At 40.0% G+C, this 16,201-nt stretch overlaps 1 protein-coding gene across 1 annotated transcript; it reads right to left on the reverse strand.

Annotated features, from left to right (window-relative positions):
* Nucleotides 1–12,588: 12,588 nt before the first annotated feature.
* On the reverse strand, nucleotides 12,589–14,702 carry LOC148028730 (cytochrome P450 71AU50-like). Its single transcript, XM_087687499.1, has 2 exons — nucleotides 13,531–14,702; nucleotides 12,589–13,391 (listed from the first exon to the last, which is right to left on the reverse strand). Exons 1-2 carry the CDS (start codon nucleotides 14,452–14,454, stop codon nucleotides 12,765–12,767), a joined length of 1,551 nt encoding a protein of 516 aa, XP_087543625.1. The 5' UTR covers nucleotides 14,455–14,702; the 3' UTR covers nucleotides 12,589–12,764.
* Between the last annotated feature and the right edge of the window lie 1,499 nt (nucleotides 14,703–16,201).

Consider the following 16,201-nt stretch of genomic DNA (forward strand, 5'->3'; position numbering starts at 1 on the left):
TCAATCCTTACTAAGTAATGACCAAGTTCGATATCCTTGAATGAACTAATACAAGCTCTCCACCCTTTTCCTTGTCCCAAGAAGTTATCAAAATATTAAATCTCTAAGTGCAAAAAAGATGTATGTGAAATGAAAGTTGAAATCAAACATATTAATGTATCTTACCAAATTGGAGATAATAGTACCAATTGATTTTCATCATTCTCTAGCTTAGTTGGATTCCATTTATTAATTGATCATTGTGCCTCATTTGTATCTTCTAATTCTTCAATATACTCCGACTCCTATCTTCCAAAATTGGAAATTCCAAGTCGGTCTTGAAGATGGTTTAACTCCTCATCAATAATCCCATACCCTTTCTCAATATCCTTTGACTTGTTGAAATAAAGAGAAAGGGCATCCCCTACATCAATTATAGTTTTCTTCAATTATGGTCTCAACATATATGCTTCTTGTTGGGGGTCCAAAAATTCACCTACATCCTTCTCATTTTCCACCTCATCCAAAAGGCAAAAGCTAAAACATTTTGGTTCTCTCAGTTGTTTTTCATCAAATTGGACAGGATATTTAACAAGAGCATACACAATGAATGCAGTTGCCTTTTTGACATAAGCCTACATTTCCTAAAATGAGCAGAACAAAACAATTGGTGCACAAAACTTGTTAAGAGAATGAGTTGTACACTTCCTCATGAACAATGCCTTCTCTGAAGGTAAGCTTTCAATAAGTATATGAACATATTCCTTTGCATCCTTTTCAACCATAGGAAATGCAAGACTTTCAAACTCAACAAACTCCTCCACATAATATTTTTTGCAAGAATGCAAGACATGGTCAATAACCTAGTCAACGTTAAAAATATCATTTGCAGTTCCATAGTAAGATAACTCCATGCCATTCTGAAGAAGAAAGTCTAGGAGCCTTTTCTGAGAGAGAAACCTCTATGTGATTTGAGACAATTGACGAACCCTCAATGGTGACTTACCCCTTTGAGTGGAGGCTTCCTAGGCATTCCCACACTTGCTATGCTGAGCAAGGAGAAGAAGTAGTGGGAATTTCAGGAGAAAAGAAAGGGTAACAAGAATCCCTTGACCTTGAAGACATATCTTCTTATTTTCCTCTTTGGGGTGACCACATCTTGTGAGCCTACAAAAACTTTTGGTTCAGACATTGAAGGATGCACGATATGGTATGAGTAGATGAAGCCGACCACACAGAGAATGCTTGCTTACTTTGTACTGTAGGATGGTGTGAGAAGACGAGCCCAACCACAGGAGAATGCCTACTCGCTTCATATCATAGGATGTACAATATAGCATGAATAGATGAAGCTGACCAGATAGAAAATGGTTACTTTCTTCTCATATCGTTGAATGCTAATACAATGTGAAAAAAAACTCCACCTCTCCTGACGAACAGCAGTCCTCACTTTGTATTGTGATTCACACAGCAATTGATGAAATTGCACCCAAAATCAGCACGAGGAACTCGAAAATAGCTTAGGAGGACTAAAACAATTCGAGTGCACAGTTTGCTAAAAATCCAAAATATGCATTGTATCATATATTTATAGACAACGGGAGCAATTTCCCTTATGGACAACCATGTCGATAGCCACGTGGATGCCCATGGAAAACCCTAATTAATAATACAGTGCCACGTGTCACATACCACACAAGTATAAACCAGTCATCCTCACTCATGTGGTTCATTTTAGCCATACACAATACGACGTGAACAACAATCCCTCCCAAATTTCCTCTCTTACCTTTCACACTATATCTATTTTGCTTTTGTGCACGCTTGTTTGCTTTACAACAATTCGGAGCAAGGAGACCTCTTGCAATGCAAAGATCTTCCACCATTGCGTGCCGTATCGATTCCTCAGGTTACAAGGCGAGACCACCTCCAGCAAGGCTTATACCGAGGCTTTCCATGATATTGGGTGAGAGTATTTAATCAAAAGGTAATAACAACGAGAATCACATATTTTTTGCATTGACTTTCTCACGATATGGCACGAATGGATCTTCAACCACGTCATAGTGCCGTCGATTCTCGCATCGTATTTGCAGTCATGAATAGGTCCGCTCGCAAATAGACTAGGATATGGTGCGAATAGGTCCTTTGTGGGATCCCCATTTCCTCTTCTTGTGCCATATCTACAATCCACGATATGGCACGAATAGGTCAATTGTGAGATCACGGTTTCCTCGTCTCACGCTGCATCTGCATTCCTTGATTTGTGCCTTTGTACTCCATGATATGGTGCAAATAAGTATTTTATAGCATCACGGTCTCTCCTATCACACTGTATTTGAAGTTCACAATACAATTTGAATACGTCTTTCATCGAATCATGCTTCACTTCTCTCATGTCATATCTTACCCTGTGTGGTTTGTATTTTTTGATTGGTCTACCTATCATTTTCTAGTAGGTGATGGCAAGGACAAAAAGAGACTACACGGAAGGTCTATATAGACAACAAGGGTAGTGAGGAAGGTGCAAAGCCATCAGCTGTTCCACAAGCTATTCCTCCTAAGATCCCTCCTACCCTCGGTTTCCCTCAATCTTCTGCCATGTAATCAAAGCAATCAAGTGCAGAGAGTGTGTATTCTCCTCCTACACATGGCAAAGCTCCATGTTGTTGACAACCAATCTTGTGATCTTGCTGGACATTACTCTCCAATAACTGCCAAGTTTATAACCTCCTCTATAGTATCTACTTAGCAAATAGAGCAACTTGGACCCTCTTTTTCTCATGGAGGAGAGCCTTCCAAGCCTAAGAGAAAAAGAAGGTCTAGATTTTATTATCTTTAGAAGTGTTTTAGTGAGATAAGGAAGTCATAGAGAGCTACATAGTATGTCATTCCAAAAACATCTTTTATCAAAGTTGTCAATGACATTTTTTATAGGTTATCAAGGGTGTCCACTAGAACTATCATGCAAAAGAAATGGTATCTTTTACCCAAATTTCTTTATCCTCAAGAGGCAGCTAAAAACTTTGGTATTGACTTTATGAATGATGCTTACATTGTTGCTGCTCATGCTGATAGGGTGACCTTGATGAAGAATAAAGATTTTAGTATGGTCAGTAGAATCAGGTATAGGTTGGCAACGACCAGGTATTGAGGCCCTTTCCCACTACTGATAAAAAGGCCTTTGAGATCCTTAGCATTCCATCAAAATTGTCCAAGAGAGTGAAAGGGCCAAAGATCGAGGAGGTGCCACATCTATACCCAAAATAGACCGCATCTCAACAAGAGTTTGTCCAACAAGAAAAACCGCAAGAGGTTATAGAGTCTGAGGATGAAGTTTGCTAGAGAAAATTTGCTATCCTTGGCCATGTCAATTATAAGAGAATGGGGGAGGTATATGTGCAAATGGTTGTCAATGTTTCTTGCACTTCTGAGGAAGAGTCTCTATAGGGAACCTTGGGGAAGAAGAAGCTATTAGAGATCAATAGAGCAACAAGAAGTAGAGAAAGAAGTAGCCAAGAAGAGGGAAGCTCACTAGCCAACCTCAACAACAAGAAACCTCAAGCAAGACTCAGCACCATCCACTCAAGAAAAGAGATGACGAATTATGTTGAGGATTCCCATCAGAAAGAGCAAAACCACTAATGAAGAAAGCAAAGACTTGCAGAGGGCTAAAGAAGAGTCAAGGAAACTTGAAAAGGAAAGTAAAAAGAAACAAAAGGAGGAAGAAAGATTAAGACGAGAGGAGGAGGAGCAAGTGGCCATTGCCATTAAAACATGAGTATAACAACCTCTCAATCCCAAGAACTAGTCATGATGAGCTCGATACATGAAAATATGCATAGAGGAACAAGTGCTATTCATAGAGGAGATTGAGTAGAGACTAGTGGTAGAGGGTAAGGAAAATGCCGCCATGCATGCACTACCATAATCAGTCATGGCTGCCACAACCACCTCAACACAAGGATCCAGAAAATTAGTACTCAATGAAAATAACGGGATAGCATGGGTGCAGTACCTACTAGGAAAATTTCATGAGCTAACACTAATAGCATCAGAAGGGACCCCAACTATAGAAGCTAATAGATCAGTAGCCACAACCAATGCAGAATCACACCAAGGTCCTAAGGTGCCACATCTTAAAGTATCGACCACTTTGATACCATCAGTAGTGCACAACACAGAGATGTATGATGAGCTAGTGAAAGAGCTCTAGAGTTAGTGTGATAGAATGAATGAGGAGAAAAAAGTTGCACTTACCAAGCTCGAAGTGAAAAATGATACTTTTCCAACCCTTCAACTAGAAAAGACAAGGCCAATGACAGTATTCACAAGGGAAGTGACAGCATTGAAAGAGGCATTGAATGTAAGACAGGTTGACGAGAATTCGTAGGATGTATACCAGGAAGAAAGAAAGTCGCATGGTATTACAACAATTATGGGCCTTAAACTCCAAAGAAAACAAACATCTAGAGTTAGAAAACAAAGAGTTGAAATAGCAAAGGGATGAGTTGAGACAAGAGCTACACGCCATAAAGACGCAAAGAGATAAAGAGGCTATGCTGAAGATGGTAGAGCTATAGAATCAACTCCAGACAACACTCCATGAGCATGGCATCCTGAAGGAGCAAGTGGAATGCCAAGGCCAAGACAAAGAGAAGATGCATGCCATATGGAAAGAGAAAGAGCAGCTAATAACCATCCTCTCATGAGAGAAAAACCAAAGTCTCAAATAGATGAAAGAGAAAGCTAAAGAATGGGTGAAAAGGAATGGTGCTAGAATCAACGACTTAGTAGAGCGTGTGGCGCTATCAGAAAGCGAGGGCATAATGGCTGAAGGAAAAGCAAAAACAATAAAGATGGGGATGCTAGCACAATAGCAGTAGGCCTTCTTAAACATTGTGTTGAGTATTACTCAAGTGGAAGGAGAAGACACAATCGATGGACTCAAAAGGAAATTAAAACCCACAAGGAGAGCATTAAGATGCAATCTCCATGAAAAGACACCCAAGGCCAACACCAACCTAAGTTTGAAAGAGCAAAGGCAACATCTAATCAAGGCAGGGTTGTGTAGGCAAGAGCTTAACCTGCTAGGATTTGGGGAATGAAAGCAGCAAGCACAGCCCCCTACTAAGGAGCCTATAGAGCCAATTCTTGAATAAGGGCCCGATTTTGAGTAGGAGAATGGTGAGGAAGAGCGGCCTAATGTGCTAAATTCACCCCCACAACTAGAGTCACAAGCAAAAGCACAGGATGAAGACCCCATTGTCCCAAAGAGAATTGTTGAAATATGGGATAGAAGGAGGGATTTGGCAAACTTGTTGCAGAGAAAGTTTAGTGGCAAGCCTTAGCCATTGCTGCATGAAGTCCCTATTCCTCAATATGAAGAGTGCTTACCCGTCAATTGGGCATGAGGACTGACCCTATGGGAGCAATATGAAAGCCATTGCAACCCATTTTAATTCATCTTCTCCTACCTTGATTACTTGATTGAATACAATCACCAAGGGTGGTGGAGGAGGTTATCAAGCTTTCAATGCAACTAGGAAAAAGGTGGCTAGAAGAAAGGGCATGCCAATCAATGCTATGGCAAAGGGAAATGGCCAAATACTTGGAGGATAAAGTGATGGATGAGCCTAGAGCAGTTAAGGGCTATGAATCACAACCGAAGTGGAGAAGGAATATATGGGATGAAAATATGGATGCGTGGATGGCTTTTTGCAATACATTGCTATAGGAAAGGGATAATCTAACGTACATACCCTATCCAAGGAGATATGGAGTAGATTTTGATCTAGAGGTAGATGGAAGGTATGACTTTCCACGAATTTACAATGTTCATGTCGCAATGTCTTGATGCTACACATCCCCCATTGTGAATCTGAGGGTTCATATGAAGATGATATGTCTCTTCATATGAAAAATTGGTTTAATATTTAGTAGCCTACAAAAGCTAAAAAGGCATATTGAGCAAAAGGTAGTTATATTTTGTCCGTTATTAGCAGTCATCTCCAACAACAAGCAGTATTGATTAGGGGTCATCATCTATATGCATTGGAGACAAATGGGGTATAGGAGGAGTGCTTCTTTAAATTACAAGAAGGGCACACAATCAACAAGGATAGGAGGGCAGTGAACATTAATTTCAGGGTAGTGTTGTAGTTTTAGGGTGGCCCATGTATTCCTGATCCTCGTCTGATATATAAAGATGGCTATGAGTGGCCATAATATCCTTGAGAAGAGGGTGGAAGATTCAATTTATTTTGAAGAGGACCCCATCAGTTTATAAAGCTCATAAAATTAAGAGCCCATGCTCATCGCCGTATCCTACCTTGGGATCTAGGAAACGTGCTGGACATCTTCTGAGAGACAAGGGAGCTAGTGCACAGAAGAACATTTATCTTTAAGATCCAAAAGAAGAGATGGCATACGGTTTGATGACGTGAAGGTGGCAAAAAGAATACAATTAAAGATTTAAAAAGTTTTAGGCATTTAAATATTTAAAGCTTTCAGCTTTTAAGTCTATTGATTTTGTTTTTTTCTACACGTTTAAAGCTTTTAAAGCTTAGCTTTAAACAAACTAGAACAATAATCCCACTCAATGTGTGCAAGGAAAAACTATATAAGAGGAGGTGTATGAGGAGTTTAGGACACCCTCCTTGATCCCTTCATCAAGACCATGAATGAGAGGCTCTTGAGTCAAGCTTAATGCTCCTCACCTCTTTGAAGCTTTTCCAACAAGTTTGAGGACAAAGGCTTGAGTTCGAGCTTGTATCCCTCGCCTTCTTCGAAGACTGCCATTGAATTTTGGAGAGAAGGCTTGAGGACGAGCTTTATGCCCCTCACCTACATTGAAATTTCCACCATTGAGTCACCTATGAAGATTTTTGGCTTGAGTTCAAGCTTGGTGTTCCTCGCCTTCCTCGATTCCACCTTCTTCTCTTCTCTCTTAGTTTGAGATTTTGGCTTTGTCTTTCCCAAAACTTTTGTGATCAAATCCGAAAGTCTTTTGAGTATCTTACCTATATTTTGAATCAATAATTTGTTTTCCTCATTCAAAAATTCTTCTGAATAAGTTTTATTTCATTGTATTCTCCCATCTCAAAGTGTCCCTATGGCGAGCGACTTCACGAACCCCCCTACAAATCGCATGCAACATCGATCCCTAAGGAGTGTATAACCTTCACTGAAAAATATATTCACCCATCTATTGCACACTTCCTCAAGGATTTTTCTTTATATTTAAATCGGGCCTTTATTACCACTTGTAATGATCTGTGTCTCCTAATAATCCTTCTTAAGCAAAAGCCCATTGCTGCAGAGGAAGAGCAACCACCGTCTCTAATTTTTTATATAAATACGAGCATAGATAGTTGTGCTATGACTAGACTCGTGATGCAAGCTACCCTATTGCCAACCTTCTATATTAACCTACTAGTAGAGGATATGAGTCATAGTCAATTTACAACGTGTAACCACCTATTTTTGTCCACTACACCTCTGGATGTGAGAGTTAACTTAAAAGGCTATATGATTAGCCGATCCTTTCTAAGTAAGTCACTTAAACCTCTACAGAACTTTGTCCCTACAAGAGAACGGGATGCAACTTAGTATCTTCCCTTGTAATAAAAAATATTAAAATAAAAGTAAAAATAAAAAATAAATTTTTGTCATGTGTAATGTATGAGTGCCACGAAAATTGCATCTAGGGACCATTAAATCCCTAGCCCCTCCCCACTTCATGCACTTGAGGCACATCAAGGGCAAGACATTGTAATAGACCTGTCTCCTTGAGTCATGCACAACACCTCTCCCTTCCATTAACTAGGTCCTCAAGTGTGGGATAACACCTCAGGCTTGTTACTTGTGGTTCCGACCCATCTTCTAGTTCCACCACCACTTGCATAATGCACTATATAGTAAGGCAGACATACACCCTAGGTAGTGCACATATTCTTCCTTTACAGTACATTCTTTAGCTGTGGAGTTAGCCAACATCTCCGAAGGCCTTCTTCAATCAGTCAACATATCCTCAATACTAATAATCGCTGATCATATGCCACAAGCTTATCCTACATGATAAATTTTCCAAAAGCCTCAAGTACCATTTCACACACCACCCTCAACCTCTCCAATCCATATGATCTAGTGCCATGGGACTGGCACTCAACTAGGAGAGGAGTAATGTTAACCCTTGGAATGACACAATGCACAAAGAAGACTTAAGAAGAAGCATATGAAGATAGCCCAATGCAAAAAAGAAGTCCAAGAAGCATGGAATTTTTTTAAAAAAACAAGAATAGGGCACATAAGAGATAAAGCACATTTTAGTCCTTCGTAAACGAGCGCTAGCTCCCTCTTGTCCAAGTTGTAAATGAAAAGGCACATGTAAGGGAATCATGAGAATAGGAAATGAGTGGAAAAGAGGACCAAGGCAAGATAACTAGTCATGGAAATGGGCTGGGTGCCCAAGGAGAGAAGGGCATGTATAAAAGCCAAAAAGTTAATAGATAAGCTCATTCTTGGTGTATGTGTAAATTAGCTCTCTTCTTACTCTTGTTCTTGCTTCTTGTTTGTGCATGAGAGAGGGAGAAAGGGAGAGTGTGAGTGTGTGAGAGTGAGAGGGACCATGGAGAATCTTTTGTTCTCCTCTTCTCATCTTTCCCTTCTTCTCTTCTCTTTTCTCGTACACACGGCTATGGAGGTTCAAGAAGCTTGGAGCATGGAGATGGAGGTTGCTTGAGCTAGCACCTTGAATCATCGAGTCATCGAAGGATTCCAAGAAGTGGACTACAACGATCATATTTAATGGTAAGCTCACTACATCCTTGTATGGGAGCATGCACAATTATGTGAGAGATATCCATTGCCACTTGCTTGAAATGCTTGACTTGATAAGTAGTCCGTAGGGTCTGGATAGTTGCTAGTAATAGTGATGAAAAAGTTCTAGTGGAGATTATTAACAAGAACAAGCAATCTCACATTACTTTCTTTATCATTAAAAAGAAATTGAGACTATAGTCCAACTATAGAAGTAATACAATCATGATTTAATAGATTATATTTTTAGATTTACTTATGAAGATAACTCTATTATGTCTTTTGAAACGCTTGACTTGATAAGCGGTCCATAGGGTCTAGACGATTGCTAGTGATAGTGATGTAAAAATTCTAGTAGAGGTTATTAACAAGAACAAGCAATCTCACATTACTTTCTTTATCATTAAAAAGAAATTGAGACTATAATCCATCTATAGAAGTAATACAATCGTGATTTAATAGATTCTATTTTTAGATTTACTTGTGAAGATAACTCTATTATGACTTTTGATTGAGAAGAGGAGGCTAAGACCATTAAAAAGCACCAAAAACTAAGATACTATCAACAATTTTGTACTCTACACAATATTAGTGATCATGCATTTTAGATTAGGCATTTCTCTGAATCATTAGTAGATTCATAATTCTTTTCACATTAGTTTGTTGAAACCTTTTAAGAAAACCCTACTAGTCACTCCGGTTATAGATGATTCTTCATTATTAGATAAAGATATATAAATTTTAATACTTGGAATGATTCTTAACAACAACCAAACTACAACTAGAATCTTGAATCAATATCATAACTATCTAGTGAAGTGTATAAATCATTCTATTAAACAATCTCATTGGATTCAAAAATCAATGCTAACTCTAACTTATGACCATCTAACAAATGCTTACCATAGTCACATTAAATATTCTACTAGCAAAGATTCACTACCTAAGATAGAGTTTCATATAAAATCCATCGAACCTTATTTCCATAAGAAAGTGCAGATTTGTTGTAAGAGGTACCACTAGCATATGCTTCACAACCCTTTCTATTTTCTTTCTTTTATCAGTTGGGATAGTTACTTTTTAAGCCCCAACAAATGTAATGGAATTATAGTATTTATGATATTTTATTAAAATTAACTATTGAAAATATTCTTTTATTTTATTTATTGTAAATATTGTCCATTTACTACATGATTCATGACTTGTTGTACAAGTATGTGTATGTGCTTATTTTGTGTTGTGGTGAGAGCATATTATTAGATGGAGTGATATAGAATAAATATTTTATAGATTTTTTAAATATATAATAATTAATTAAGGTTGACCACTTCATAGCATGGAATTATTGTATTTTTTGCACCTTTTAATGCAAGGAATTCGTAAGCACTTACACACAATTCATTTATTTGGATACAAGTATTTTGTAAGGCCTAGGAGGCTTAATTATTATTATGAATTAAACGTCAGTGTAGGTACATTTGACAATAGTTAGAAATACTAGAGCAAACACAGATGCAACAAAAGTAAAGGCCCAAAAAGAATACGCTTTTTAATGTTATTTTTTAGCACAAAATCTTAACACCAAATATCAATAAATGCATGCATGAGGAAGGTGCTCACCCATGCATAATAGGAGATTATACCTAATCTTGTGTCAAGCATGCTTTCTCTATTTCTCTTTTCTTTTATTCTCATTTTTTTCTTGTTTAAAGTGTTTCTCTTTGAATTTTGACTAATAATTGCTTGTTTTATGGATAAAGGACCCTAGGGGGTCCACCTTATAAAACATGTAAGATACCACATGAGTTCAAAAGAAAGGGTATTATTTTAGTAAAATTTACAGATTATATTTACATAAGGGATTTTTTAATTATAATTTTTTAAAAATTCATAAGTTATTAAAAGTAAAAAGGATCATTTTAAGACCTTATGTAATGTAACTTAACAAAAATCAAAGCATTTTGCCTTGAATATAGCCATTATTGGCTGTCTAAATACTTGAAATTAAGCTATGGTAGCTCCCAAATCAAGACTCAATGGGTTCCCAAATTGAAACCCCTATTCGACTTAAATAAAGAACTTCATAATGAGATTAGCATCTCTTTACAATCCAAGAAACAAGCACAATGTTAGAAAAGAATCTCAGATTCTCAATCTTATGACAAACCTTGACTCCTCATGCTCCTTGCTCTAGAATGAGCTTCCATCAACGTAGCTCTAATACTAGTTGAGAGAAAAACAAGGGTGGGATATGGAGTACAAGAGGGTTGAGAGAGAGAGAGAGAGAGAGAGAGAGAGAGGAGAAGCACACAATATAGTTTTTGTGGGTACTCATTTACCCTTATTTCTCATTATCTTCACTTACATATGATTATAAAACATGTAGTGGTATAAGGGATGCCCAGTGGACGTATGGCCGTTGATCTTTATCCCAACATTTTCTTCATGCAATGGCCTCGTTTCTTTGTTATCTAGCCATTATCCACTACTCCTTACATATCCATCCCATGGCCATGGCTCCATATTGGCGTTTATTACTTGATTGCTATGACCCCTTCAAAAGATCCTCACTATCATCTCTTAGTTGGGTTAGAGGCTTTGCTCGTCTCATTCTTGATTAGAGTTTTCTAGAGTTATTCATTCAAGGATTCTTTCCTTTTAGTGACCTATGGTGGCCTTCGATTGGATTGGACTTTCATTTGAAGAGGGGGTCTTAATCTTTAGCTAATATTCTTTATCAATAGACTTCATCCATAGTGGCACCCTTCTTTCCACCATCCGATCCATTCTATCTCCTTTAGCCTTTCGCCACTTCTAGGATTTGACTGTGGTATTGGCAATTATCTCTCATGTAGAAGCTTCTCCTACCTATGAGCCTCAATGTGAGTTAGAGAAGGACTTCAAGAGTTGTAACATTTTGATTATCTATTAGTTTATGTATCCTAGAAATTTTGAAGAAAGTGGAAGATGAAGATTCCCTTAGCACCATGGAAATTCTAGAATAAAATATTAGAAGAGGTATGGAAAACCACCTTCTCAAATAGACTTGACCTACTACTAGGAAGAATAATGACTAGGAGTGTGACAACAATAGACAAACTAGGTAAATTCCAAGGTTTGATGCCCTCTATGTTAATGCCATAAAGAGAGCATACAAGTCCTATTCTAGGCCTATCAAGAGGTCAAGCCATTGAGGAGGAAATTTTTTGTAGTTACGAATCTCCAAACTAAATTCCGATCAAGTTGTCTTAGGAGATACGGGAACCTCAATGATACCTCTAAGAAGGTTTACTTAACTAATTATTGTCTATACTTTAGGATGCAAGAACCTCTCTTCAAGCATTCAATAAACAAGAACCCCCAACCTACAAAATTGTCCAAAAACCTTCTTAACTAATTCTTGTCTATACTTTAGGATGCAAGAACCTCTCTTCAAGCATTCAATAAACAAGAACCCCCAACCTACAAAATTGCCCAAAAGGTGTTCTACTAGATGTACACACTTCCTATTTTGGTAGATGTCTTTTCTACTCAAGAAGATGGAGTTACCGTGGTTGTACTATAGTTGGACATTTTTTAAAAATGCATGCTGTAGCAAACATTTTAGTTTGTCATATACCGCAATTGTCACTAACTTTTTGCTATGAACTCTATAATTGTGAGAACCCCCTTGCATTGGTGTAGAGATTTGTGTCCACTCTCCTATGAGAAGTACTAACATGCCATTTTGCATGTCAACATGGGTAGATTGAAAACTATGCAAAATTGCTGAGATTCTTAAACAAAATAACGTGTAGATGGACGTGCGTATGAATTGCTCTTGTAAAAACATACATTGTATCCAAGAGATTGTCGTTTGATCTTTCCCTTGGGAGAGCACATGAAACCATTACGGCACTACGTTACAGGGTGGTCATACGACGCAAAACTTAGTGAGTACAATTTACAAATTGCAGCTCCCTTTTCTACTTGGGCTGCGTTAGAGAGATGCGTACGATGGGGGTTGCAACGAGCGGCTGTTGCCGAGAAACCATTGCCACCATCTTTTCGGACATGTCGACGTGGTTCTGGCCTTGGGGCAATCGCCAGTCGAAGCAATGGACGAGGTTTGCGACGGTGAGCTCAAGGATCGACATGGCAAGAGGGGCACCCGGGCAGCTCCTCCTGCCAAACCCGAAAGGAATCCATGAGAACAGCTGCTGACTAGGGTCTTGGTCTGATCCGTGCGTAAGGAATCTATCCGGCCAGAACCTCTCAGGGTCCTCCCACGTGGCTGGGTCCCTCCCAATCGCCCACGCATTCACCATCAGCCTTGTTCCCTTGGGAAGGCTGTACCCCATCACCTGGCAAGCCTGCTCGGCCATGTGTGGAAGCAAAAGAGTGGCAGGTGGATGCAAGCGCAAGGCTTCCTTCACAGTGGCGGCCACATAAGGGAGGCTTGCCATGTCGGACTCCTCCACCATTCTCTCCCGTCCCACGACTTTGTCTACCTCGGCTCTAAGCTTCTTCAGGACCGACGGGTTGTTGAAGAGCTCCGCCATGGTCCAATCTAGTGTCACAGAGTTGGTGTCGATTCCGGCTGCAATGAGGTCCTACAGAGCATGAGGAAGGCGTCAGCACTCTCATACGTACAACATTCACAACAACACATAACCAGAAGAGTGACATAATATCTCCCTCTCTCTCTGTCTGTCTGTCTCTGTATCGTGGAAATGATTAGACGATTCATACCAGCAGATACGTCTCCTTGATGGCCGGCCGGCTGAAGTAGGGATCCGAAAGAAGGTCGTCCAGAACATCCTGCGGACGGTTCTCCCTCCGCTGCAGTGTATTGAGCTGATGCTGCTTCTGGCGTTCCGCTATCAGCAATGCCCACAACGCATGGAAGTCCATCTTCAGCTGGTTCATGGTCCTCTTGATACCGCTGTCCAGAAAGCCTAGCCACGGGATGGAGTCTCCCAGCACCGGCACCAGAAATACGGCGGTCGCCCTGTGCAACAGGTCCATCAAGGAGGGGCCGCCGCAGCCCGCTACCACATCCGACATGCGACGGCCGAGAATCATGCGGCATATCAGGTCCTCCATCATGCTGGACAGGGCAGAAGTCAGGTCCACGCTGGCAGCGGGCTCGCCCGATTCAGCGGCAGCCGCCAGGCCATGGATGAGGCGGGCCACCTCCTCCCTCCTCAGCGGCTGTGTCTCTTGGATCCGGCGGGCGCTGAACAGCTGCAGGGTGGCGACCTTCCTGACGTGGCGCCAGTGGGCCCCGTAGGGTGCCAGAGCGAAGGCGTTGGCCTGCCCGCAGTGGACGATCTCGACGTACTGGGAGGGCGGCCGGCTGGCGAAGACGTTGTCGTGCGTCTGCAGGAACTCCCTCGCCACGTCCGCGCTCGAGGCCACCACCGTCGGCGTCGAGCCCACGCGCAGACCCATAAGTGGCCCGTGCTTCTCCGCCAATCTTGCCAGGCGCACGTGTGGTAGACCGCCGGCGAGATGCGGCAGGTTCCCCACCACAGGCCACGGCAAGGGCCCCGGAGGAGGACATTGCAGCTGCCGCCTCCCAGTAGTACTGCAGGAGTAGAGTGCCCATGATATCAGTAGCGCACATAGGGCGCTGATCGTGAGCCATATTACGGCTTCGGGAAATGCCATCATTATTTGTTCTCTTCAGCCTGGAATAATCTCAAGTTTCAACTTGGGCAGCGCAATTTCCAACAGTATGTATGGCTATGACGCTCTGTAGGTGTGATAAGATCTTCGGTCTTCCAGGGTGGACAATTGCCACAACCAGTGGTACGCGGACGGTCTGAAGACTCAGGGGAAGGTTACGGCAATTCTATATGAAGGAAAGGTTAGGACGACTGTAGGGGTAACAATCAAGGAAAGGCGAGGAGAGTAGAGTGCTTACAAAAAAAACCACATTATCAAGCAATCAAAATACCTGCTACTAAAATCCTAGCTGGGATCTCTCTCATCCATATATTTATGTCTCTATAGGCATGTGTGCATATGAGTACAAGAGTGTATGTATTTGCACGTATGTGTACATGTGTATACATGTAAGTATGCATATACGTCATGTATGCATTTTTATAATATTTGTATATTTGTCTATGTTTTTAGAATATACACACATTACATGCATATATTCAACAATTAAAGTATCATTTCATATGAAAATTCATCTCTTTTTATGGTATTTGTGGATGTTTTTAGAGGATGCACACATTGCATGCACATGTTCAACTATTAAAATATAATTTCATCTCACATTTTCAATTAGAAAATCAATTGAGAGAGAGAGAGAGAGAGAGAGAGAGAGAGAGACATGAGTAGCCTTTCAAAAGCTAGCATTTGCGTCTTTTCATCATCATTTCACCTTTCAAAAGAAAACCCTTTATTTCTTGTATCTTATCTTATCTTACTACTATATTATTTTAGCTATAGGTTTGGAAAGCCTCGAACATGCAAAGGACTTCCTGAACCTACCCCCTTTTCCAAACCTCCATTTTTCAATAAAAACCCCCTCCCCTCCCCTTTTTCTCACGTGCAATATCTTATTTTCTCTTCCCCTTCCATTTTTTCATTAAAGCCTTCCCTCCCCCTCACCTCCCTTTTTTAAATTAAAACCCATTTCCCTCTCTCTCACTTATAATCTCTCTCTTTCTTTTCCCCATCTCCTTTTTAATTAAATTCTTCCCCCCTCCCCCCTCTCTCTCTCATGTGTAGGGCCTAGGTTCTCTCTCTCTCTCTCTCTCCTTTAATTAAATCAAACTTCTTTTTAAATCAAAAGTTTCACACACACACACACACACACACACAATTAGATTAAACTTTTCTTTAATGAAACATTTTAAAAGCTTTTTTTAATTTAAAGTTTTTCGAACATAGTTTTTCACACATTTTGAGAAGGAGATAGAATAAGAGAGAGAGAGAGAGAAGAAGAAGAATAATGATAAAAAGAAGAAGACGAAGAGAGAAGGGAGAGAAAGAGGAAAGAGAATAGTTTTTTTAAATTAAACATTTTTTTTCTCCCCCTCCTCTCTCTCTCTCATACGTAGGGCCTAGGTTTTCTCTCTCTCTCTCTCTCTCTCTCTCTCTCTCTCTCTCTCTCTCTCTGTTAGATTAAACTTTTTAATGTAAACGTTTTGTTTAATTAAAATAAGGAGAGAGAGAGAGAGAAAGAGCAAAAAAAAGAAGAGGAGAGGAAGGGAGAGAGAGAGAGGGGGAACAAAGAGAAAGAGAATTATAGAGGGAGGAAATATAAAATTTAAGAGAGAGAAAGAGGGAGAGAGACAGAGAGAAGAAAATGAGATAGAGAAAATAAAAAGAAGAAGAGGAAGAATTTGAACACAGTGAGAGAATTATAGAGAGAGGAAAGATAAAATTCAAAAGAAAGAAA

The sequence above is a fragment of the Lygodium microphyllum genome, chromosome 11 (genome assembly GCF_053477565.2).
Source record: "Lygodium microphyllum isolate KBCC chromosome 11, Lygodium_microphyllum_v1.1.10, whole genome shotgun sequence".
Lineage (NCBI taxonomy): Eukaryota > Viridiplantae > Streptophyta > Polypodiopsida > Schizaeales > Lygodiaceae > Lygodium > Lygodium microphyllum.